Here is a 23,150-nt window from a genome sequence, read left to right as displayed (position 1 = left end):
GGGAAGGAATGATATGCCGCGCCTGTTGCAGGCGTCAGTTACTCCTGAGTAGTTTTATCTCCGGGGCCACGAGCTTGGAATTCGGTTCCTCGTGGTCATGTGAAGTCAGAAATTAAACACTATGATCCGATCGGTGCTAATCAAATCTAATTCTAATTCATTAGGACATTAGGGTGGGTTAGTAGACCATCGCATACTGGAGTCCCATAGATTCAGAACTGCTGCCGCATGCAATACAACTCAATTTCAAGGCAAGCATGGCTGCCTTTGTCGTTGGCTTGCGGATTTTCTGATACATCGACATTCCCTGGTTGGTCTGCAGCCCACGTCGCCGCCGAGCTCATGACCACATCGTGGCAGTACACATGGGTGCCTTCATTTCCACTCTGATGGGCCGCCTCAATGCCATCCATTTTTCATCAACACGACTTTATTTCAAACCTTAGGACCCTAGCATGAAGCACAGCATGCAAACCCGTGAATGTTACCCGCTTCCGTTAGTCCACCCCCTGCCTACGAAGTGCACGATTTCATAGATCAGGGTACCGTCGGGGGCGACGATCCAAACCAACCTAACTAACCTAATGCCATCCAATTTTCATCAACACGATTTTATTTCAAACCTTGGGACCCTGGCATGAAGCACATGATGCAAACCCGTGAATGTCACCCGCTTCCGTTAGTCCACCCCCTGCCTATGAAGAGCACGATTTCATAGGCAGGGGGTGGACTAACGGAAGCGGGTGACATTCACGGGTTTGCATCATGTGCTTCATGCCAGGGTCCCAAGGTTTGAAATAAAATCGTGTTGATGAAAATTGGATGGCATTAGGTTAGTTAGGTTGGTTTGGATCGTCGCCCCCGACGGTACCCTGATCTATGAAATCGTGCACTTCGTAGGCAGGGGGTGGACTAACGGAAGCGGGTAACATTCACGGGTTTGCATGCTGTGCTTCATGCTAGGGTCCTAAGGTTTGAAATAAAGTCGTGTTGATGAAAAATGGATGGCATTGAGGCGGCCCATCAGAGTGGAAATGAAGGCACCCATGTGTACTGCACGATGTGGTCATGAGCTCGGCGGCGACGTGGGCTGCAGACCAACCAGGGAATGTCGATGTATCAGAAAATCCGCAAGCCAACGACAAAGGCAGCCATGCTTGCCTTGAAATTGAGTTGTATTGCATGCGGCAGCAGTTCTGAATCTATGGGACTCCAGTATGCGATGGTCTACTAACCCACCCTAATGTCCTAATGAATTAGAATTAGATTTGATTAGCACCGATCGGATCATAGTGTTTAATTTCTGACTTCACATGACCACGAGGAACCGAATTCCAAGCTCGTGGCCCCGGAGATAAAACTACTCAGGAGTAACTGACGCCTGCAACAGGCGCGGCATATCATTCCTTCCCATGAATCCATTGTGTCAGCTCCGTCAATGGAGTCCGGAGGATATCAGTCGATTGATGAAATCCAAAGGGATCATTCAAGATGTCGAGGGAGAGTGTTCCTTCAAGGTGTACGGACAGTCTCGCAAGGGTTCCAACGTTGCTGCGCACTATCGTATTCCCCTCCATGCGCTGAACAAGAGATTTGGTCTCTATAGGAAGATCGTGGCCCACCTCGATGCTTCATCCCATCACAAAGCTGCTCACATGCGCGACATGTATCTGTCGATCATGGCCTACATGAACGATGTGCGGATTGCATTCATGGAGGATGCTGCACAATCCAAAGATCCATTACACGGCGACTTCAGATCTCCAGCTCTCGATTATTATCTCTGGTTGGATCATACAAGCGGTGGCTTTCACGCTGAGTATCGTGAGGCCCTGGAAGAAACTCATGGGGTGACCTTTGAACGCCTACGGAACGGGACATGTTCTGATATACTTGTGTTTCGTGCGTGTCTCGCTATCTCAGAAATATCAATATAATTAGAACTGATTTGCAACATAGTTGATTGGCGTGCATATCACAATAAGGAATGCAAGGAGCATGATTGCTGTGGGGCATTGCAGGGTTGCGGTGGTGGCGAAGATCTCCAGCACTTGCTTCACGCAGTCGACGCCTCTCTTGATGATCCCAATGCTCCAGTGGACCCAGAAGCGGGTACTGAACCTATCGGTTCGACACATTCCGAACATGCTACCGCTCCGATGGTGGCTGAATCAGTTGGCGCAGATGCAGTACGTGTCTCCCATAGCCGGATGTGTGTTATGTGACGCAGATCCTGCTCCTCCAGCCATCAAATCCATTTCCACCATTCCCACAGCCCTTTCGACGAGGATTGCCGAATGTTGGCTCTGCGTACCCTTGGTCGGCATGCGCGCCAGATGCTCGTTGGTGGGTTTGGAAGATGGTTGCCCAGCCATATTGCGATGCGGCTTCGAGAAATCCAAGGATTTGATCATACCGAGTCTTTGGACGATCTGGTAACGAATGGTGTACTCATCACAGCACGAAGTCATGCGGAGTTCCTCGAGATTTATGGGATGGCGGAGATGATGGCCAAGTGCCAGGACTTATTGGTCGACCGTGGTAGCATGGCACGATTCTTCAGTGTAGTTGGCCACGCACTCTACACAACCTGCCAGGGTTCTGAATGCTCCGTCGAGTATGGCCAAGATTTTGTGTTCTCGATTGGACAGCCGGAACACCTTCATGCGCTGACTTCGTCCAGGAACGGCTCGCGTGTACAATGTGGTGCACCGACTGATGTGGAGAAGCAAGACCATCCATCAGATTCTGGACCGAAAGACGAACCGCAGCATGGACTAGCCGTTGATATCAAAGTTGACCTCACACACGTCGCTCCACAGGACATGCGCTCGTTTGAGGAACGCGAGGTACAAACAGACCTTGATATTCGAGATGAACCCAGAGTCATCCACTCCAACAGTCATGCGCCCGAGCCAGGACGTCAAGCGGACATGATTGTCGACAATCTTCGCCCTTCCATGCACCAAATCCCAATAGACCTGCAATCCAATTCTGCTCTAGTCCGACGACCTGACGAGCACGATCACCGCACATACGCAGTATGTAGTCCAATACGAGGCGAGTCATTCATCCACTCCAGCAGTCGTGTTCCTGAGCTAGGACGCCATGCAGACCTTGACTTTGAAGATGTTCATGCATTTGTACACGATGTTCACCCTTCTATGCACCCAGCACCAATGGACCTGCAATCTGATTCTGACGTAGACCTACGACCTGACGAGCACGATCACCGCACAAGCACAGTATGCAGTCCAATACAAGGCGAGTCATTCATCCACTCCAACAGTCATATTCCTGAGCTAGGACGCCATGCAGACCTCGACGTTGAAGATGTTCATGCTTCCGTGCCCGATGTTCACCCCTCTATGAACCCAGTACAAATTGACCTGCAATCTAATTCTAATGTAGACCGACGACCTGAAGAGCACGATCACCGCACATACGCAGTATGTAGTCCAATACAAGGCGAGTCATTCATCCACTCCAGCAGTCGTGTTCCTGAGCTAGGACGCCATGCAGACCTTGACTTTGAAGATGTTCATGCATTTGTGCACGATGTTCACCCGTCTATGCACCAAGCACCAATGGACCTGCAATCTGATTCTGACGTAGACCTACGACCTGACGAGCACGATCACCGCACGAGCACAGTAGGCTGTCCAACACAAGGTGAGTTATTCATCTACTCTAATAGTCATGCTCCTGAGCTATGACGCCATGCAGAGCCCAATATTGACCATGCTGACCCTTCCGTGCACTTAGTTGCAATGGATCTGCAATCTGATGATGATGTAGTCCTACGGTCTGATGAGGTCGATCACCGCACACACACAGTGGGTCGTCCATTACAGCGCCAGTCACTGTTCAGAATGTGATGTAATGGTTCTTAATACAGCACGAAATAGGATTCCGCGAATCACTCGGAACCACAAGTAATATTTGTGCTGATGTTGTCGATGTATGGACCGATTTTAATCTTCATGGCAGTCTAAACATCGTCCACCAGTCGAATCAAATATCCGACGTCGAGCCTTCCAACGAATGCTACGACACCACATATCCAGATGTGGTACAGCAGGGTGTGAATCTATCTACCCCGCCTCCACTTCAATCAAAGCTGCGCACACGAAATACAGGCAGACCACCCTCAATGATGCCTACGACGAGGCGTAGGGAACAGCCTGTCTCCAAGCGTGCGAGGCCCGTGGTGTTTGCTACTAATAGGCCAGCGCACAAGGAGAAATCGATAGCTGTCAGACCAAAGTCCAGAGCGCAGAAATACACCATCCAAGACCTCGTTCGTGAGTCTCAGACAAAGGGGACGAATGTCACGCCTTTCGTAAGTTGTTCATCTATCAATATCAGCATGAGTCTCCTTACAAGTCACCCTGTAGATCGACTCCTTTCTCATGGACCCGCATGGATACAAAGTCGTTGAATCCACCATTCATTCAGATCATGTCGGATGGTTAGCTGTGGCTCGACATATAGCATTGCGCATGCGTGAAGATAGCATGTCTAATGACTTCACGCGATCGGTGGCGTCATTCATGTCCATCGAATTTTGGTTCAATGACATTGCGATGGAGTGCTGCGAGGCACTGAAGAGCCCGGGCTTGGATTTCGTGCTATCACCATTGGTTTGCAAGGAGTTCCTCTGCGATGACAACATGCTAATTAGCTTGTTAATAGGCACATCACGTCCTCGTTGAACTGTCTAGCCGCGCCATAATGGACGAGTCATCCGTGCGAGGTGTATTACAAAGTCTTTGGGTGACTCAATTTAATTTACATCTTGGTTTCACATCGTGCTCATTGATGTATGTATATCACAATTCAGAGTTCCGACAATGGCAAGGGTGCGACAGCAGTGGTTCGATATTTGCTACGCTCCTCTCAGCCTCACGACGAGGATCCATATGCACCCGGACTTCGGATTCTTGCATCAGTGGTCACCGAAGCAATGCGGGAGCGGAAGGTGTAGGTGGTGTTGTTGACAAATGTCTGCCACTCTGCGAATGGCAATTGTGAGCCAACAATTACCGTCATTAGGTCGAGGGCCCTGGGCGGAAGGCGGCAGAAGTTAATGTGAATCTTATTTGTACTACGAACAAATAGCATATGTTTGAGTGTTTGAAAAGTGTGTCTGAGCCTCTGTGCACGCCAGTATGTCCTCACAAAAGTCCATGGATCATCCTACTCGAAAGCCATCACCGACCACTTTGTCCAAGATCCAAAAGTCCACAATTCATCCAACCGTTATTTTTCAAGTGTGCAACTACTGTTAAACATCTATAGAAGTTCGTGGCGACATTCTTGGCTGGAATGCTTATACTACAGCTCCTGATCATGCTCGCGCAGATGTCCATCGCGATCTTACAACAAAGCATTGAAATTCAGCGCTACTACTTCCACATACCACGGATGTAGATTCTGCGTCCTCAAGTTCATCCCTATCCGAGTCAACAGCTAAAAGCTCCAGAGAAACGGAAGAACTTCGTTGGGTTTGTGGATCTTTGGGTCATTCCAGTGCAAGCAACTCATGACATTTCACATTATTTCGGTTACTACAAGTGTCAGTAAACATTGCCTGTGTTCTGACTGTGTAAATATTTCAACCATATCCATCGTTCACGCTAATATACCATTCTTAGTTGCGGAAAACTGGTTTTTCCGTCACTTGATGAAATTCGGTCCTTGTATGAAGCCCAATCACGTTATGTGCTCTCACATTCATTTATGGATAGCAAAGAGGCTCCCGTCCGAATCGAGGACATTTCATGTATCAAGGAATGCAAAAGGCTTACATATCTGTTTGATCGGTGGGAGCATAAAATCAGACAAAGTTTACATCGGTCTCTGGCTGCTGAAGTTAATCAGCCTCCAGTTGTGCTGAACCTTGACGGCATTACCGGGTACCGAGGCTCTGCCGACGAACTGCTTGAACTCTAAGCGAAAGCTTTGGAGACAATGGAGATCAGAAACGGAGGTAACGTAATCACTGCAAGAACTGACAACCACACAGTCATGAAAGCATTCTGACGGAAGTTCCAAGAGACATTTCACTGGTTTCTCATGTGATCTTTCCCTGCTTCTCAGGCTATATTCAAAGTATTCTAACTACATGAGCAGGCTACACTGGCCTCGATACTTCATCGGAGAACTTTGTGCGCACCCAGCAGTCCCATTATTCAATGGGTCTGACTACTGTGGTGCACAGTTGAAAGAACAAGCCAAAGAGGATGGCACCAACCGAGGAGTGAAGAAAGACTGCGAATCTCGGTGATATGCACTGGTTTAAGGCATGGAGGCACGCTGGAACCTTGATGCGCTGTTCACATCAGAGAACACACAAACACACTCAAAACAATTTTGCCGATTTGCGCCAATTGCTGTTCTGCCGTTTTGATTTGGCAGAACTTGCCCAAAAATATTTCTGCCACCTACAGTAGGTGCAGCATTCTATTTTTATACCAACATGTCCGGATCCCACATCAATCAATCCATGAGATTGTGGTATTCTATCACGTAACGTCATTGTGAGGATGTCAAATATGACATCAAATGTTGGTTCAAATGCTGCTAAATATATATCAACCCGGCACAGACGGTTAAGCTATACTATGCTATGAACGATTTCGGTGGAGTCCAGATTCGAGGTCATGGCATGATACCGATATCGCGTTGTTGCTCCGGAGTCAATGGCCACCTGTACCAAACACGTCCATAGTTCTGAGACCGACCGCCATGGATCCAAGTTGGACATGGGATGCCCTTTTGCGTGGTTTTGCATTGAAGGCATGAATATTTGATCTTGGCCTCCACCCAGCGCTTGCCATAATATTGCTTTCCGTGCGGATGAAAGATCATGTTGTATGATGAGGCTTGGCATTCTTTGTTGAAACATCGGAACATGTCAAGGCCCCAAGGCCTCCCGTCCTTGAGGTTCGAGTACGCGAGCACCCTGGTATCGACCACACGTTCTCGCTCATTATTTGGGCCCGTGCGAATGTCTGCGAACGAGAGCATCACCGGTGACTGGTTGAGCGCGTGTCTGTCCTCCCCGAATGATTCCTCCAGCGCATTCCATATCTTCATGTCATATACATACACGTTTTCCACGAACCGGTTCAAAGCAGGCACTACGATGGTGTCCATGGTGTATACGCCAGCAAACGTGAGAACGAAATCGAATATATCCCTGAGGAATGGCAGATTTAAACATGAATACGCTGATGGGATGAATACACGCACCGCTCGACCAAGCACTTCAACAACTCGACGCTTTTGGCGACCCTCCCGGTTGATCCACATGAACTGATGATGAGGCCCCGAACGCACGGGCCAACTCCAGGTTTGGAATTAATAGTGGCGATGGCTTGAGTGGCAGCCTTCAGATTCACGTCTCCGATGTAATTAGACAGAAGCTGCGGTGACTGAGTTGAGTCCTCGACGACGCTGGGCACATATACCACAGCCACCCACCTCATGGATCGGCAGTGACTCAGGATCCGTCGCGCTCCCAGACACAACGAGGTTGCCTGTTTCAGTATCCGAATGCGTGTTGACGAATATCAAGAGGTTCCCCTCGTAATTGGCTTTCGCCAGCCAATCGAAGTGGGGCGTCATGGCATTCGGACGGTTGTTCCCGGATTTGAGAGCCCGCGTTGTTATGTGTAGCTGCAGACATTCAGTGGGCTGATCCTGATACTCTCTGAAGAAAATGCATGACATACCCTAGTTTGATCGACATTGAAGTGCTCCCTGAGCGTCGACTGAATTGTGTTCGAGGCGTAAGGGCTGCCGAATCCACTCCAGGACAAGAAGACGGCAAGAAGCGGGAAATAGTTCCGATGGAGATAGTCCTGTCTGACTGAATATCCATGAACTTTATACTGTTGGATTCGCGTTGTGATCCGGCATCCGATACATACCATCAGTTGTGTACTCACCTTAATCGCTTCGAAAGCTGCACGATGACATTGAGGGCATCTGAACGTCTCCTCCGTGACCGTTGCATTACCTGTAACTGGATTCCAAGCGACATCCACACACCCATGATCTCCCGGACCCTGACTCACGCACACTGGAATTCCACAATCTGGCTCAGTGCATTTCCAGATGTATGATCCGACGTCATGGCAGTATATACAACACTGTCCACAATGTCAGCGATATTTTGGATGAGATTAGAGAGCAACATACGATCGTCGCTTCCTTTGATATGTCTGCCACTTGATTCCATGACTCCGGCTTTCCATCCGGTTGGTCAACTTCCATGGGGTCATCACTAGCAATTGGAGTCAACTTCACGTAAGGGGCATACATGGAATGTGCCTTTGGGGGACGTCGTGTTCGGGTGCTTTTCCTCGTCCCCGCAGCTGCAGGTTGCTGCTGGGTCCTACGGTGGCTCGCGGATGTCGCTGGTCCCTGGGATTTTCCTGCAGTTTTACCTGCAACAGGAGTCGCTTTAGGTGCGGCAGACTTTCCGAAGTGGTTTGGCAGGATTAACATGTTGAATCCAGCAAGATGGTGTTTGAGTCAAGGGTTAGTTATCGATTGCAAGATGAACATTCGATTCTTTTAGATCACGTGAGAAGCACACAAACATTCCTCTTTAAGACTAGGTGGGACAAATATTTGAGCCAGGGTTGACTGAGCACACATCAGACTTACTATTCGACCATGCCATCCCCGACAAAGGCAATCGCGCTGAATATCACAAATCGCGATGAGGTCATGGCCACAGTCCTTCTCGCTCATCATGTGGTGGTGTACGTTGAGGATAATATGACGATGTTGATGGTGGAAGACGACACCAAGGTAAGTCTCGTTTGATGAAACACACGACGCGTGGCACATGTCGCTCTGAAATTTAGGTCAAGGTTCCCGACAAGTGTGTCGATCTCATCAAAGTCGTAGTCCATCAGCTACAGCTGTATCAACGTACCACCAGCGCTCTGATGAAGATTCCTCAATCATCCATCGAGGATTGGCAAATCCAGTTTTACTTAGCTCTCACCGCGTACACCGCTGAAGTCATCACCGCATTCGCTCGTGAGGTGAAGGATGATGCGGTCAAGGCCACAAACTCTAAATGGCGATCTGCATATCTCGACTATCACATTGCCCTGTTGTTACAGAACAGCGCGTTCACCAAGGAACATCAGACAATTGCGGTAAAAAAGATGAAGCGATCATGGATTCACTTCCAAGAGAAGAAGGTTTACAAGCCGATCGAATCACGTGAGGGCTAGATTAACAAATAATTATTGTATGGATACTTATTCTACATACACTCCAGTGACACATCAAGGGCTTCACCAGATCTTGTGCGTCGATGGAGACGATTCGTGCGGGGGTCCCTTTGAGCACAAGCGCTCGATTGATGAGATGATCGAGGACGTGATTACGAAGATAAATGCCAGCAACACCATCAACAAGGATGCCGAGAAGCCTTTTGAAGTGCGTATAACACAACGGCCTCAGGTCAAAGCCACTGCAAAACCTGCTGGTATGTGTCACACATTGTTGCACGTGACACACCTGTATCTGACAGTCGTTGGAGGTGATACATCATCTGTTCAGCGTGGAAAGAAGTCGAACTTATTTGACAAGCGTGGACGTCGCAAGGAAAACGCGAAAGTGGCTGGGACGGGGAAACTTAGGTCGGAGTTGCAGTCAGAAGATGAGGTGAGCGTGGGTCACACCTTGCAACGATTGTGATAACACAGCGCAGGAGAGCAACAGCGAACGCCTTGCCAATGATTTCGAACGACAGGAAGACGCGAAAAAGTCACCTAAGCCTCGCAAGACAATCCATAAATCACCATCCTCGAAAGCCTCCGGGAAGGGAAAAGCTGAGGCACAAATATTGGTGGCGGACTCCGGGGATGAGGCATCAGATGCTTCAAGTGGGATGATGAAGTTAGAGCCATTTACTGGCAACGAGGATTTCTGGTCAATGGGAGTAAGTCATCTTCCTGCGTACGATCCAAATGACCGACCTTCACTCACATGACAGGGGCCGGTGAGTGAAAGTGCACTGAAAGTATGTCTCGACTTCTTCATGCATCCCAGGAAAGTGACGATGATCATTCTGATGATCTGCTCTCTTCATCCACTGACCAGGCTAGAGAGGAGATTTGGGCAAGGGAAGAACGCCCTATCAGATCGCGGATGGTGAGTTGTTCGTTCGCCTGCGATCCGCAAGGCTAACCTTCACTCACACCCACGTCACAGCGGCCAGTGGGTTTTAATGTCCTTCAATTACGGATGCACATTCTCACACAACACAGTTCAAAAGCGGGGGTCATGATGATACCCCGCTCCCTCCTACGCTAGCTGACTGGGACGATTGGCACAAGATTGCATTCGAGCAGGGAACCTCGGAAGTCTTTCTCAAGCTTGCGACCTGGATGCTCCTTCGATTTCGCCAGCTGTCAAAGATAGACATCGACGCTGATGTGAATGGTGTTATCATTCCATCGGACCCACGGACGATGCGATTTCCGGATGGAGATGAGTTTCTTGAAGCCCTAGGCATGGAACGTCTGTATTCTGCGATCGTGCACATGGAAGCACGCCCTGCCTACCTCAGCCACATCTTTCATGCACTGGGGGCGGTAGCCGACGACACAGATATCGGGAGTACTCACCCAGCAATGTCGCCCACCTGCTCGCCACCAGCGGTGAGACGAAGGTAAGCACCACAATGTTCGATTCGCTCTGCTCACTTCCACACAAGCATGATGTTCGACCAACGATTTCCCTGGTTATCCGTGGCGGGCGAAGATGACGAAGTCTCAGATGCATTACAGGCAATGGACATTGATGATGACGACGCGCATGTGGACGTCGGACGGAAAGGGGGTGTAGCGATGTCTGTGAAGCGCAAGCGAACATCATCACATACTTCACCGCTGAAGGTCAGCCACGACGAGTACTCTTCTTCTTTTGACATTGACATCTCACAGACGGAGAGCGGTCGACGGCCTTCCAAACGTCCAAAGGACGATATACCCGATCAGGTGCACGATGCACACGCCGACAGTGTTGCGCTCAACGCATCCGATGACGTTGATCGCACCTCCACAGAAGCCGCAACCGCGAATCCTTCATTGCCGCAGGAATCCGTTTCATCCGGGGGCGCAATTCCAAGTCAACAGCTTCAGGACGAAACATCTGAAGATCACGAGGCATCAGTTGATGCTGTAGTCTCTGAACCAGTGGCGATGATGACGATGCAAGACATCACCCCATCGGAGACGACAATCGATAACTCAGATGTGAGTCATCCGAACTTGTCAGCGACGCATGTCAACGATTAGATAGGCCTGGCTGACCAATATGACTCGCGCCCGTGCTTGATTTACTTATCTGCGTCCATCCGGCTTTCTTTTGCTTACGTATCACGTCAATGATTACCTATTTGTGTGATGATGATGTGATATCGATACTCAATGAGATAAGGAACCAAGCCTGATGGCAAGCTTCGATGACATATTCGTTGTGCCATCGTTGCTTGTTGCACTGGCACGCCTGATGCGGAATACACGTGTGATTGACTGAATCTACGTCAAATACTCGATGCGGCGAATCAGATCATTATCATCAAGATCAACGAACACATTACATTCCCCTCGGGATTTACCGTACGCCAGTGCAGCACGTGGTTGTACTAAATGGTCCCATCACCATAATGCCATCCGCCCAATGGACGTCAATTTCCACTATGACACTGAATGCTGACCTTGATCTAACTTCGGGCGTGTTGGGCAACCAAGTCCCGGATACGAGCCCAACGATCACTTGGAACGATGATCATATCACTGTGCTCCCAGCGGTGTACAACGAGTTCGACGAGAATGTCTGCGAAGCGGTCGACATCCCAATCATACAGTTCATGGCCCAGTTCCCTATATCTGCCTTGGACTCCAGGAATGTCGTACATATACCATATCATGGAGTGTCGCGAGAAACTCTCTTACAGGTCGTCGGAAACTACCTGAGCTATAACAAACCCATCGTCATCAGAGGGGTTGAGCGCCACGAACACTACGAGGAGCTTACGGCAGACTACCTCGATAGGAATTTTGCGATTTCACCGCATCGCCCGGTGTGCATTCATGGTAATGGCTGACTCTTTCCCGGGGCGTGGACAGATCATTGACCAAGCGCATAGACGTGATGTTGCGTTCGATGGACCATGTGAACACTACGACCACCGGCACGATAGATTCGTTCTTCGAATCCATGACGGATTCAACGAGGATACAATGTATCCTTGATTTACCACTTGCACAAACATCGCTTCCAGAGCCTCTCAGGTATGCCCTGCATGCTTGTGTCTCAGCACCGCGTGTGGTGAAACATCATCCAGGAACATCGACCATGGACTCGTCTATGGGTGGAACCAGACCACACATTCTGTTCCGATGCAGTCCGACGTTCATCCTGAGAACTTCACTGTCAAGGGATGGGCACTACTTCACCACGCCGGATTTCTGACATACCCCCATCACGACGCTGAGGGGACGTTGACGTGGGTGAGGATGGAGGTCGGAGTGAAATTCTGGGTGATTTTCAGGCCCAAGTATCACCATCGCAATCGACTTCATCTTCAGCAGTTCGCTACGAAACTTGTCGATTTCACATCCCACAAGAAATGGCTGGAGAAGCACTGCGACGGGGAAGTCATAGTTCTTCGGCCAGGTGACATGTTGTAAGGTAATCGTCAATTCACGTCGATGCATCTTACCCCCGAGTCCCGTAGGATTATGCCTCCTGGAACGATTCATGCGGTGTATACTCCGGTTGCATCATTCGCTACAGGAGGACACTTCTATCATTATATGTGCCTGCACCTAACCGAACTCGCGCGATATATCGACGCTGAGGTTGCTGATTCGACCACCAATCAAGCTCTTGAGCATGCCGTGGAAACCCTTCGTCGGATGATGATCATGGTTCCGTATCTTTCACGACGTATATGTAAGCAGCCATCATGATGACACCGACACGGATATTCAGACATGACTAGTGCTGTACAAGAGATCGTTGCTTGGCCTTTGCATCATGGTGACTAAGACAGCGGAATATCGTGCCAAGGGTAGCCGCAAACATTCTATCGCAACGTCGGAAACTTCACAGCCAAGCAAAGATATTTCAGAAGTGATCATGGAGTCGTATTTTGGGTTGTCGAGAAAGCTGCGCCCAGGCACTGTCATGTACATGGGCGATCAGTTGATGCCAGGAGAGCGAGTGGATCGAGATGATCTCGACAGGGTATTGAGAAGATCGTTGAGGTTGTAGCCTGTGCAAGGCAGGCGATGGGGTATTCATTGACGATGTATATCCTCGGAACTCGTACATGGCTGAGCAGGGGGATGGAGGATACTACCAAGGACCAGGAACGATGTCTATTCAGAATACAAGTAGATCCGATTTCTCTTAAATGCAGACAGACAGTGGATTTGCGGATCGTTACGACCTTATTTGATCCGCATCGGTTTAGACGCTCAGGTAACAAAGCCATCCGCGAAAATCCTTACAATTCAAAGGCGGTTTTGTTTCTCAAACAAGCACCTTTATCGATCCATTTATAGCCTCCAAACGTATACTATTCCGGTCGGTTCTAAATCTCGTTTCCTCGGCGAGTGTTCTCGAAGCCAATGATATTCGAACTCCGATGGCAATGCCCGGATGCTGGCGTGGCGTGAGACCATCATGTGATGTGAAGTTGAAATATTGCTCTGAGTTCAAAATTACTCCTTGTTCTTTCCCTTCATCATGGGTTGCGCGCCTTATGGGCGTTTCACCGTCGCTGACGGTGGCTCACTTTTTTTTTCTTCTTCTTCTTCTTAACACACGGTTTCTTGTCGGTTTCGCGCTTTCATGAGCGTTTCATCGACGCTGTCGGTGGCCTTCGAGTTCAGTGTTTGTTTGCTCTCTGTCGTTGGTTTCGCGCTTTCATGAGCGTTACATTGACGCTGTCAGTGGCCTTCGCTTGTCTCCGTCTGTACTTGTCCTTTGGTGTTTTTATTCCGACTTCCTCCTGTACGGGTTGCCTCTCATGTTGTCCGCTTCACTCTCGATAATCGCTCTCTCGTTGGTTTCGCGCTTTCATGAGCGTTTCATCGACGCTGTCGGTGGCCTTCGAGTGCGAGGTTCGTTTGTCGTTTGCCTCTCATGTTCTCTGCTTCACACTCGATAATCGTGTTCTCGTTGGTTTCGCGCTTTCATGAGCGTTTCATCGACGCTGTCGGTGGCCTTCGCGTGCGATGTTCGTTTGTCCTTTGCCTCTCATGTTCTCTTCTTCACACTCGATAATCGTTCTCTCGTTGGTTTCGCGCTTTCATGAGCGTTTCATCGACGCTGTCGGTGGCCTTCGAGTGCGAGGTTCGTTTGTCGTTTGCCTCTCATGTTCTCTGCTTCACACTCGATAATCGTTCTCTCGTTGGTTTCGCGCTTTCATGAGCGTTTCATCGACGCTGTCGGTGGCCTTCGCGTGCGATGTTCGTTTGTCGTTTGCCTCTCATGTTCTCTGCTTCACACTCGATAATCGTTCTCTCGTTGGTTTCGCGCTTTCATGAGCGTTTCATCGACGCTGTCGGTGGCCTTCGCGTGCGATGTTCGTTTGTCGTTTGCCTCTCATGTTCTCTGCTTCACACTCGATAATCGTTCTCTCGTTGGTTTCGCGCTTTCATGAGCGTTTCATCGACGCTGTCGGTGGCCTTCGCGTGCGATGTTCGTTTGTCCTTTGCCTCTCATGTTCTCTTCTTCACACTCGATAATCGTTCTCTCGTTGGTTTCGCGCTTTCATGAGCGTTTCATCGGCGCTGTCGGTGGCCTTCGCGTGCGATGTTCGTTTGTCGTTTGCCTCTCATGTTCTCTTCTTCACTCTCGATAATCGCTCTCTCGTTGGTTTCGCGCTTTCATGAGCGTTTCATCGGCGCTGTCGGTGGCCTTCGAGTGCGAGGTTCGTTTGTCGTTTGCCTCTCATGTTCTCTTCTTCACTCTCGATAATCGCTCTCTCGTTGGTTTCGCGCTTTCATGAGCGTTTCATCGACGCTGTCGGTGGCCTTCGAGTGCGAGGTTCGTTTGTCCTTTGTCGTCGGTTTCGCGCTTTCATGAGCGTTTCACCGACACTGTCGGTGGCCTTCGAGTTTGATGTTCGGTCGTTCTCTTTCGTTGGCTTTGCGCTTTTATGAGCGTTACATTGACGCTGTCAGTGGCCTTCGGAAGTCTTCGTCTGTTCTTGTGCTTTGCCGTTGTACGAGGTCAAGAATCGTTCTCTCTCTCGTTGGTTTGACGCTTTCATGAGCGTTTCATCGACGCTGTCGGTGGCCTTCGAGTTTGATGTTCGTTCGTCCTCTTTCGTTGGTTTCGCGCTTTCATGAGCGTTTCACCGACGCTGTCGGTGGCCTTCGAGTGCCATGTTCGTTTGTTCTCTTTCGTTGGTTTCGCGCTTTCATGAGCGCGTTTCATCGACGCTGTCGGCGGCCTTCGCATGTCTCCGTCTGTTCTTGTGCTTTGGCGTTTGTATTCTGACTTGCTCCTGCACGATGTCAATAATAGTTCTCTCGTTGGTTTCACGCTTTCATGAGCGTTTCATCGACGCTGTCGGTGGCCTTCGCTTGTCCCCGTCTATTATTGTGCTGTCGCATTGGTATGTGGATAAATGCCTCATGCCAGGTCTCTCGCTATGATGTCCGTGGTGCTAGACTTTGGAGGGTGATGTGTTATGATAGCTGTAGATAGCAAATGTTAGGTAGCTCAGTGTGAAGCAACATCGTGTCACGTTCTTTACATGTGTTGGATGACGTCCTGTCTGTCCTAACACACATTGATCCTAATGTTTCCATTGATATCCTTGGACCCCCCCTCAACCTTGCCCCCCCCCCTCCCCCCCCCCCCCCTTCCCTGTGTTGTCCACGTCGCGTTGCGATTCTGCCGACACTGCCTACAAACCATCCGCATTCAAATCTATCTCAGATTCAACGTCGAAGTCAGCATTTGTCACGATGGCTGCCACATAACTCGTGTGGACATGATCCAACTAAGTACTGGACTCGTCGTCATCCATGTCTTCGCCGCCTTCGATGCTTTCGGTTGATAGCAGGCTGTCCTTCCCATCGTGGTGTCGTTTACCTTCTTTCGCTTTGGATCCGAATACTTCAGCGTCAAGGTCGTGAAAATTGACGGTGGGACCCTCTGGATGTTTGGACTGCTTGTGTGAGGAATGAGCTGAATGATTTGGTTCAGAGATGGGTGCATCAGTTGGAACCTCAGACAAGGCTTCACGGAATCGACAGTTAAGATCGCACGAATCTGAACAGCCTTTTCTGGCGAGAATGGGTTGTTGTCGCCGAAGATTTATTTAGCATAGCTCCAATCGCAAGGTAATACAAACCAATATCTGACAATTCAGTCTGCGATCACTGGAGACAAACAAAAAGCAATTGACTTTGCACTTGGTACGAGGATGAGTGTGTGAAGCGAGTGATTTGAGGCTCAAAGTCCAAGGAAGGAGGGGAGCTGCTCATGAGAAGGCCAATGATTCCCGAGAACTTCACTTGACGAGCCTCAACAATCGGGCGGAGTGCTCCCCCATTCTGTTGATGTCATCGACTCTACAATTTGTACCACAAAGCTCTGCTGTGAGACGCGTGTCACTCGTGCACTGAAGCCGATGCCAGTTGTACCGGGCACCAGCCTCAGAGAGAACAGGAGTGCAATAACATTCGAATAGCCTCTCACATGTACTCCTTCTCTTCTCCCGCCGCATGCAGTTTGGCGTCACTCGCGTACTTTATAGCAGCTTGTCGTAAACAATCTCTCATTGCTTGCACCTGTATGTCATGCTGTCGGTCAGATTGCTGCTCGCATGCCATTGATGCTTTTATGTATATATTCATTCTGCCAACATCAGCCAAGCTTTGCCAAGATCGATAAATCCGCGACAGAATGGCGAACATGGGCACGGGATTCTCCAGGCTCTACCAAGTTCTGCCCACATATATCACGCCATCTGAGGCCGACATCTCCGTAGCTCCGTCACTATTTATAGCATGCATGTAAATAAGATTATTGGCTTACTTGAACGATCTTGATCAGTGGATCTAAGCTAAATCAGCGAGACTGAGTACCGCAGCACCCTTTCACAAGCCAACCTCACGGCCGTCGCTCAATCATGAGTCAGTATAACGCGAAGCGTCTCACGTACAAAGGTCGCGTCTCTCGCACACAAACCAAGCGCATGAAAGGTCGTTGGGAATCCGATGATAGCTTTATCACGGTATGCGATGATTTGATGTCGTTGGCCCTCAGCAAATCTGATACGTCTTGGTATCAGGATGCCAAGGACAGTTCTGGCTTCCGATCCCCAAGTCCCCACTCCCGAATGGCCCAGTACGCCGCTGGCCTGACGGAGACAATCGAACGCTTGCAGAATGAGATCCAACTTCTGCAGAAAGGGCGGATCAGTGATCAGGCCGCACTTCAGCGATCGCACGTCCGTATCGAAATGTTTGAAGAAGACGCGGAATATAAGGCCGCGATGATTGACGTTCTGAGCGAGGACGTCGAGCGTCTCGAGGCGGAAGCGGAGGAGCAGAAGAGGGAGATCGACGAGCTCTTGGATCGCAGCGAGCGAGATAATATGGCAAGGGCAGAATCCTTCGTATTGATCAAGGATCAGATATGCAAACTAATCGACAAAGCGGACGTCTAGATTTTAGTTAGATGACTACGTACATCTGAATGGATCTCCGAGCTACATTATCGACGCGTAGTACTACACCGCTATGTCACAAGCCATTCTGACAACCAATGCTCGATCGTGACTAGGTATGAACGAGACCCAATCATCAAGACACGTACGTTCTAGTATACCTCATGGTACAACTGTGACTGCCGATCATGGGCGTTCGCGCTAGCTTGCAAGTCGCACTTGTGTATCCCCCCAAGTCCAGAGCTGAACGGGTCATCCGATTGTAAGACATGCTACTCCCGAACATCGACGTCCGTACCAGCTTTCCACCCTCACTGTGTGTGTCGCCCTATGTGGGGAGCTGGACGAGTCATACTTTCGAACTTCGAACTGAATATCAGGCATTCGAACGGAACATCACAAGATTACCCTGTACTGTCCAACATCGGCGTACGCGGTATTGCATTCGAAGTAGCACTGAAATTGCTCCCGTCGTTATCTTGGCTGGCCATTGGACAGGAGCTGGACGAAGACGAGTGAGAAGTCGCGTCCCCATCGACTCTATCGTGGCTAGACAACGGCAAAGCGTCGTTGGAACCAGCACTGGCACCCGCCATGCTAGGTGGTACCCAGCCTTGACCGAGAGAGTCAGGGTGGTAAGGTCCGTGGAAGGGGTTACAAACTGCATAGGTATCCCCAAGCGCACCGATCGAATAGCTCCTCCTTCCTACACCCGCACCAACCATCTTGTGTGTGCACTCAAGCCCGGAGCTGAACGGGACATCTGATGGTAAGACATGCTACTCCCGAACATTGGCGTCCGTGATAGCTTCCAAGCCTCACTTTGCGTATCGCCCCATGTTTGAAGCTGAACAAGTGAGACATTCGAACTGAATGTCAGAGATTTTACCTGTTACTCCCGAACATTGGCGTCCGCGCTATTTCATTCGAAGTAGCACTGGCATTGCTTCCATCGTTATCATGGCTGGCCTTTGGGCCTGCGTTGAACGAAGACGACTTAGAAGTCGCTTCCCCATCGATTCTATCGACGCCAGACAACGGAAAGGCGTTGTTCGAACCAGCACTGACACCCGCCATGCTAGGCTGAACCCATGCTTGACTGAGATAGTCAGGGTGGTAAGGTCTGTGGAAGGGGTCATACACCGCATAGGTATCCCCCAGTGCACCCATCGACTCACACATCCCTCCTATACCCGTACCCACCATCTGGCGGTTCGTCCTCAAGGTCGGAGCTGAACAGGACATCTGATGGTAAGACATGCTACTCCCGAACATTGGCGTCCGTGCTAGCTTCCAAGCCGCACTTTGTGTATCGCCTCAAGTTCGGAGCTGAACAAGTCATACATTCGAACAGAATGTCAGAGATGTCACCTGTTACTCCCGAACATTGGCGTCCGCGCTAGCTTCCAAGCCGCGCTGTGTGTATCGCCTCAAATCCGGAGCTGAACAGGTGATCTGATGGTAAGACATGCTACTCCCGAACATTGGCGTCCGTGCTAGCTTCCAAGCCGCACTTTGTGTATCGCCTCAAGTTCGGAGCTGAACAAGTCATACATTCGAACAGAATGTCAGAGATGTCACCTGTTACTCCCGAACATTGGCGTCCGCGCTAGCTTCCAAGCCGCGCTGTGTGTATCGCCTCAAATCCGGAGCTGAACAGGTGATCTGATGGTAAGACATGCTACTCCCGAACGTTGGCGTCCGTGCTAGCTTCCAAGCCGCACTTTGTGTATCGCCTCACGTTCGGAGCTGAGCAAGCCATGCCACGACTGCAGGGCTAGAATTAGAAATTCGTTTCAGTGGCTGTGCAGCACGTGGAGCATCGTGAAAATTCTGGGTGGGTGAGTTGTTCTTTCTTCTCCCGGGTCGTCATGGAACGGGGCACTTGGTTTATTTTTCAGACCCCCTCATGTTCACAATTATGCATGATTCTGTCATGGTTCCTTCCTCTCACGTCGTCATACATCGATCGACAATCAAGTTTCATCTTCTCTCTGACATCAAGGATCTCTTCAATCGTGCACCGTTAGCGATAGATGATGTTGTCTCCAGTATGTTGATTGTTATCACTGTGCGGTTGTCGTGTTTGACACGTCACCAGCGCCAATACGAGATATGGCTTCGTTTAACGCACCTTCCTCCCTGTAACTCAAGGGACCGATCGGTCAGCCAAGTTCCTCCAGATGTAAGTACCCTCGGCCACTTGTGCGTATTCATAATTGACATTTAATGTTTCTATCGTCAGTAAAATGGTTCCACTGCGAAGGATCCATAACCTTTGGCTTTCGTTGGGAAGGGCATGACCGTGAAAAGCGCAGGAATCAGCTGGAAGCTCTTGGCAGTAAGTCCACTGTTCTCCAGCTCGAGGGTACCCTTCCATATCTGAATGACCGCAGGGCATGACCGTGATGCGCGGTGACATGAGTAAATTCCGTTGAAGCTGTGTTATGAAGTGGTTAGGGTAACTTTGAATCGCAGACGGGCTGGTACGGTCGTGCCATCTCTATGCGCCATTGCTCAGCTCCAGCTCCCGTACGTTGTTGATTTCGATCTAAGCTCCCTCTCATCGAGTCAAATTGCAGGATCAATGGTGTTTCCGTCACTCTGATTTGTTAGAACTTAGACGGTTCGAGAGCTGCCAAGCCAGGTGATATGTAAGTTCTGGCACGCTACAGCCGTTGACGTGTGGACTTACCATCCATCAGAATGTACGCCCTTAATGGCGGATCCGTCGATGGCAACAGCGTGGATGCTGCAGTTCGGCTGGTTGTAGATGATGAGTGCCCGCACTGCTTACTGATGTCCGACAGAATTCTGACATTTTCTTTGTAGACGCGTTGTACTATGCATCGACATTCTCAGATTGGACTTTTGTGGTGATGGTGCGATGGGTATCGCATCGAGGGAGATATACTCTGGAACATTCGCGGGTGCGTCATATCATTGCCTGAATCGGATGACTCGTTACGCAGGCTGTTCCGTCAGACATGCGATACGCTGTGGAACTGCCTTGGTACTGCTGGAGGGAGCGGGCACGATCGCGTCGGGCGTATGCCCCTCGAATAAAACCACGGCCCACAAATTTACTCTTCAAATGTTAGATACTTTCGAAGCCTGTGCTGCATGTGTATGTCACTTTGTCATTGATCTTGCACGCTTGTAATACAAAAGCGCCTGGAGGATAAACTGCGCTCAGCAGACTGAAATACCGATATGATTTGTAGGCTTCGAGCGGTCAGGACTTGGTCGTGAGGTAAGCCCATGTCCTTCAGGTAACGCCGCACTAACCATACCCATTAGCTACACGAACGTCATTGCGTTCACGTCAACATTGTACCTCGGTTTCTATCGCTTCATACTTCCGTATCATGTATAGTTAGTTTTCGTTTTTACAAACGTCTATGAATGTCATGCAACCACGATCGAGAGTGAATATATGTCCGTGTGGCTGTCGGTTGTCGGCCGTGATTGAGTAGGTTATACTATGTGCTACTTAGATAATAATAACACCTTGGTGATGGAGCATGAACCTGCTGGCACGGCGCAGAAGGTTGCTGTCTGAGAAGCACGTCAGAATGATCCGACGCCCCGAAGTGACTGGTGTGGTGCAGTGAGGCCACGTTCGGGCCATAAAGCCAAAGACACTCCCTGCATGCAGGGGAATACGCCGCTCTACACCTTTGTAGACAAGGGTTATCTCACCACCCTCCCACTCCCCGAGCGCAATAAGCCAAGTGATCGTGTCCAGATCATCATTCCAATCCAAATGAATGACTTCGCTCGTGCCCTCCTTGATGGCAAAACAGAAGAATGCCCCCCTGAAGTCCAGCGCAGGCCGGAGAAGGAATTCCTGTCTTAACAAGCGCTTGATCACTTTGTTCGTCCTCCAAGCGGCAGTCAGTTTCAAATCTAGGATCAGTGACAGTGCAATACTTACCTGAGTTGTCTATCCAGCTGCTTCGGAGCATAGCGCTGCAGTAAGGCAAGGATCTTGGGGGCCACGTGAGTTCCAACAGCCAACAGAAGCCTATCGATGGCACTCAGTGCCTCGGGGGTTTGTAGCCTCGTATCCCGCGTCACCTTGGGGAATGATTGTTGCACTTCCCACACCCCCAGGTGCAAGGCAAGGGTTGACGAGCGGTTCGCCTCCCTCGACCCGGCGTGGTGCTTGACACCAACGAACTGCAGAGCATCCCAAGCCTTGACAATCTCCTTCTGCCCGGGCTTTGTGATGACATGCTCGAACCTCGCCGCCATAAACAAAGGGTGCAGTGGACGACAGGCTTCCTTGGAATCCTCAGGTGGTAGCAGGAAGAAGGAGTCGTCGGGATCAAATCGAGGTAATTGAGATGCTAAAACGCCTTCTGGGTACTGCCGTTGGACAAGCAGATCGACGTGCAACTTGTTTTTTGCTGCGTGCACCAAGTCTCCAGGATATACTTTCAACGTCTCCTTCTCTTAAGTCGACAATGACAAGTTAATAATGTCGTCAGAAGACTCGTGAAAATACCACTCACCCCGTCTTGCCTCCACTGATGCAACCGTCTTACCTTGGACATTGTCCAGGTATACCTTCAGGCGTCGTGCTTTACTCTCGGTGCTTCGTTTGCCACGGCGGGTCTTCCACTTCTGTCTGTACTCGTGTGATTCGGGAATGGGTTTCACTGGAGCCATTTAGTGAATGTTGCGCAGAGGAGACGCGTTCCTCGCTTGTGCGCCGCAAAAGCTAACAACAACATATAGCATCACGAGCAATACGGTCAACATTAATAATCATAATCTTAGTAATGCTTCTAGTCGACGCAAATAATAAAGCTCGAGCCAGCGAGCTTCGCTCCAAAGACATATTCAACAAGGCATGTATCTCCACCGTTCACTACCTCTCTGTATAATGCAACGTCAGTTCAAGATGGACTCCCCAACACAGCGCCTCAAGCTTGCACAATCCGAAGTGGAGTGGGCCACACCAAAGGTATCCTCCAACACTCCGCAGGCCACACACTATGAATAATCTAACTAAGGCTAGCTACCTCTGTCCCGCCAGCCACTACCAAGCCAGCAGCAATGCCGCACGCGCATATCACACCGCCCGCGACTTCGATTAGATCCCAATGCCCCACCACACTCTGCGCATGAATCCAACACACGTCACCAGGTGTTGAAGCGTCGCGTGTGCATGCGGACGACTCGTTGGAGCATAACGACGAATGCGAGAGGAGAATTGGAAGAGGAGAATGAGAGGAAGACAATTGGGGAAATGTTACAAAGGTCAGAACGAGAATATTCTGTTGGCTGTAAATCATAACACTATCGAATTCGCTTGATTCTATCTATATTGTACCCGCAGCCGACCATTCACTGAGCGCGATAAGAGCTAATGGATGCATGCACAAACCGCGTTAAACGCCTCCCG

The 23,150-nt window shown here is 49.9% G+C and overlaps 6 protein-coding genes across 6 annotated transcripts; 4 read left to right on the top strand and 2 right to left on the bottom strand.

Annotated features, from left to right (window-relative positions):
- Positions 1-1,412: 1,412 nt before the first annotated feature.
- EDB91DRAFT_1088627 (uncharacterized protein) lies at positions 1,413-5,433 on the top strand (the record flags this gene model as incomplete). The annotated part of the gene is made up of 12 exons (XM_041316485.1): positions 1,413-1,902; positions 1,960-2,189; positions 2,231-2,346; positions 2,372-3,672; positions 3,727-3,836; positions 3,899-4,342; positions 4,398-4,643; positions 4,696-4,776; positions 4,844-4,981; positions 5,056-5,091; positions 5,122-5,169; positions 5,302-5,433. 12 exons carry the CDS (start codon positions 1,413-1,415, stop codon positions 5,431-5,433), a joined length of 3,372 nt encoding a protein of 1,123 aa, XP_041169123.1.
- Positions 5,434-6,663: 1,230 nt separating this feature from the next.
- Positions 6,664-7,493, bottom strand: EDB91DRAFT_1064616 (uncharacterized protein; the record flags this gene model as incomplete). The annotated part of the gene is made up of 2 exons (XM_041314726.1): positions 6,664-7,204; positions 7,258-7,493. 2 exons carry the CDS (start codon positions 7,491-7,493, stop codon positions 6,664-6,666), a joined length of 777 nt encoding a protein of 258 aa, XP_041169122.1.
- Positions 7,494-8,688: 1,195 nt separating this feature from the next.
- EDB91DRAFT_1256740 (uncharacterized protein) lies at positions 8,689-11,373 on the top strand (the record flags this gene model as incomplete). Its single annotated transcript, XM_041324222.1, has 12 exons — positions 8,689-8,826; positions 8,883-9,249; positions 9,308-9,517; positions 9,563-9,696; positions 9,743-9,973; positions 10,028-10,033; positions 10,084-10,185; positions 10,246-10,251; positions 10,302-10,705; positions 10,751-10,931; positions 10,980-11,291; positions 11,338-11,373. The coding sequence occupies 12 exons, from the start codon at positions 8,689-8,691 to the stop codon at positions 11,371-11,373; spliced, it is 2,127 nt and encodes a 708-aa protein (XP_041169121.1).
- Positions 11,374-11,704: 331 nt separating this feature from the next.
- EDB91DRAFT_1256739 (uncharacterized protein) lies at positions 11,705-13,317 on the top strand (the record flags this gene model as incomplete). The annotated part of the gene is made up of 5 exons (XM_041324221.1): positions 11,705-12,134; positions 12,188-12,332; positions 12,386-12,727; positions 12,779-12,996; positions 13,046-13,317. 5 exons carry the CDS (start codon positions 11,705-11,707, stop codon positions 13,315-13,317), a joined length of 1,407 nt encoding a protein of 468 aa, XP_041169120.1.
- Positions 13,318-19,628: 6,311 nt separating this feature from the next.
- EDB91DRAFT_1064608 (uncharacterized protein) lies at positions 19,629-19,967 on the top strand (the record flags this gene model as incomplete). Its single annotated transcript, XM_041314724.1, has 1 exon — positions 19,629-19,967. A coding segment is annotated over one exon (339 nt), but the record flags the coding sequence as incomplete, so codon positions are not given.
- Positions 19,968-21,230: 1,263 nt separating this feature from the next.
- On the bottom strand, positions 21,231-22,411 carry EDB91DRAFT_1256737 (uncharacterized protein; the record flags this gene model as incomplete). Its single annotated transcript, XM_041324220.1, has 3 exons — positions 21,231-21,621; positions 21,675-22,194; positions 22,255-22,411. 3 exons carry the CDS (start codon positions 22,409-22,411, stop codon positions 21,231-21,233), a joined length of 1,068 nt encoding a protein of 355 aa, XP_041169118.1.
- Positions 22,412-23,150: the final 739 nt, after the last annotated feature.

Source organism: Suillus paluster (assembly GCF_016628075.1).
Source record: "Suillus paluster strain FC165 chromosome Unknown EDB91scaffold_213, whole genome shotgun sequence".
NCBI lineage: Eukaryota > Fungi > Basidiomycota > Agaricomycetes > Boletales > Suillaceae > Suillus > Suillus paluster.
Note: the sequence above shows the minus strand (reverse complement) of the source record. Positions and strands in the feature narration are given on the sequence as shown.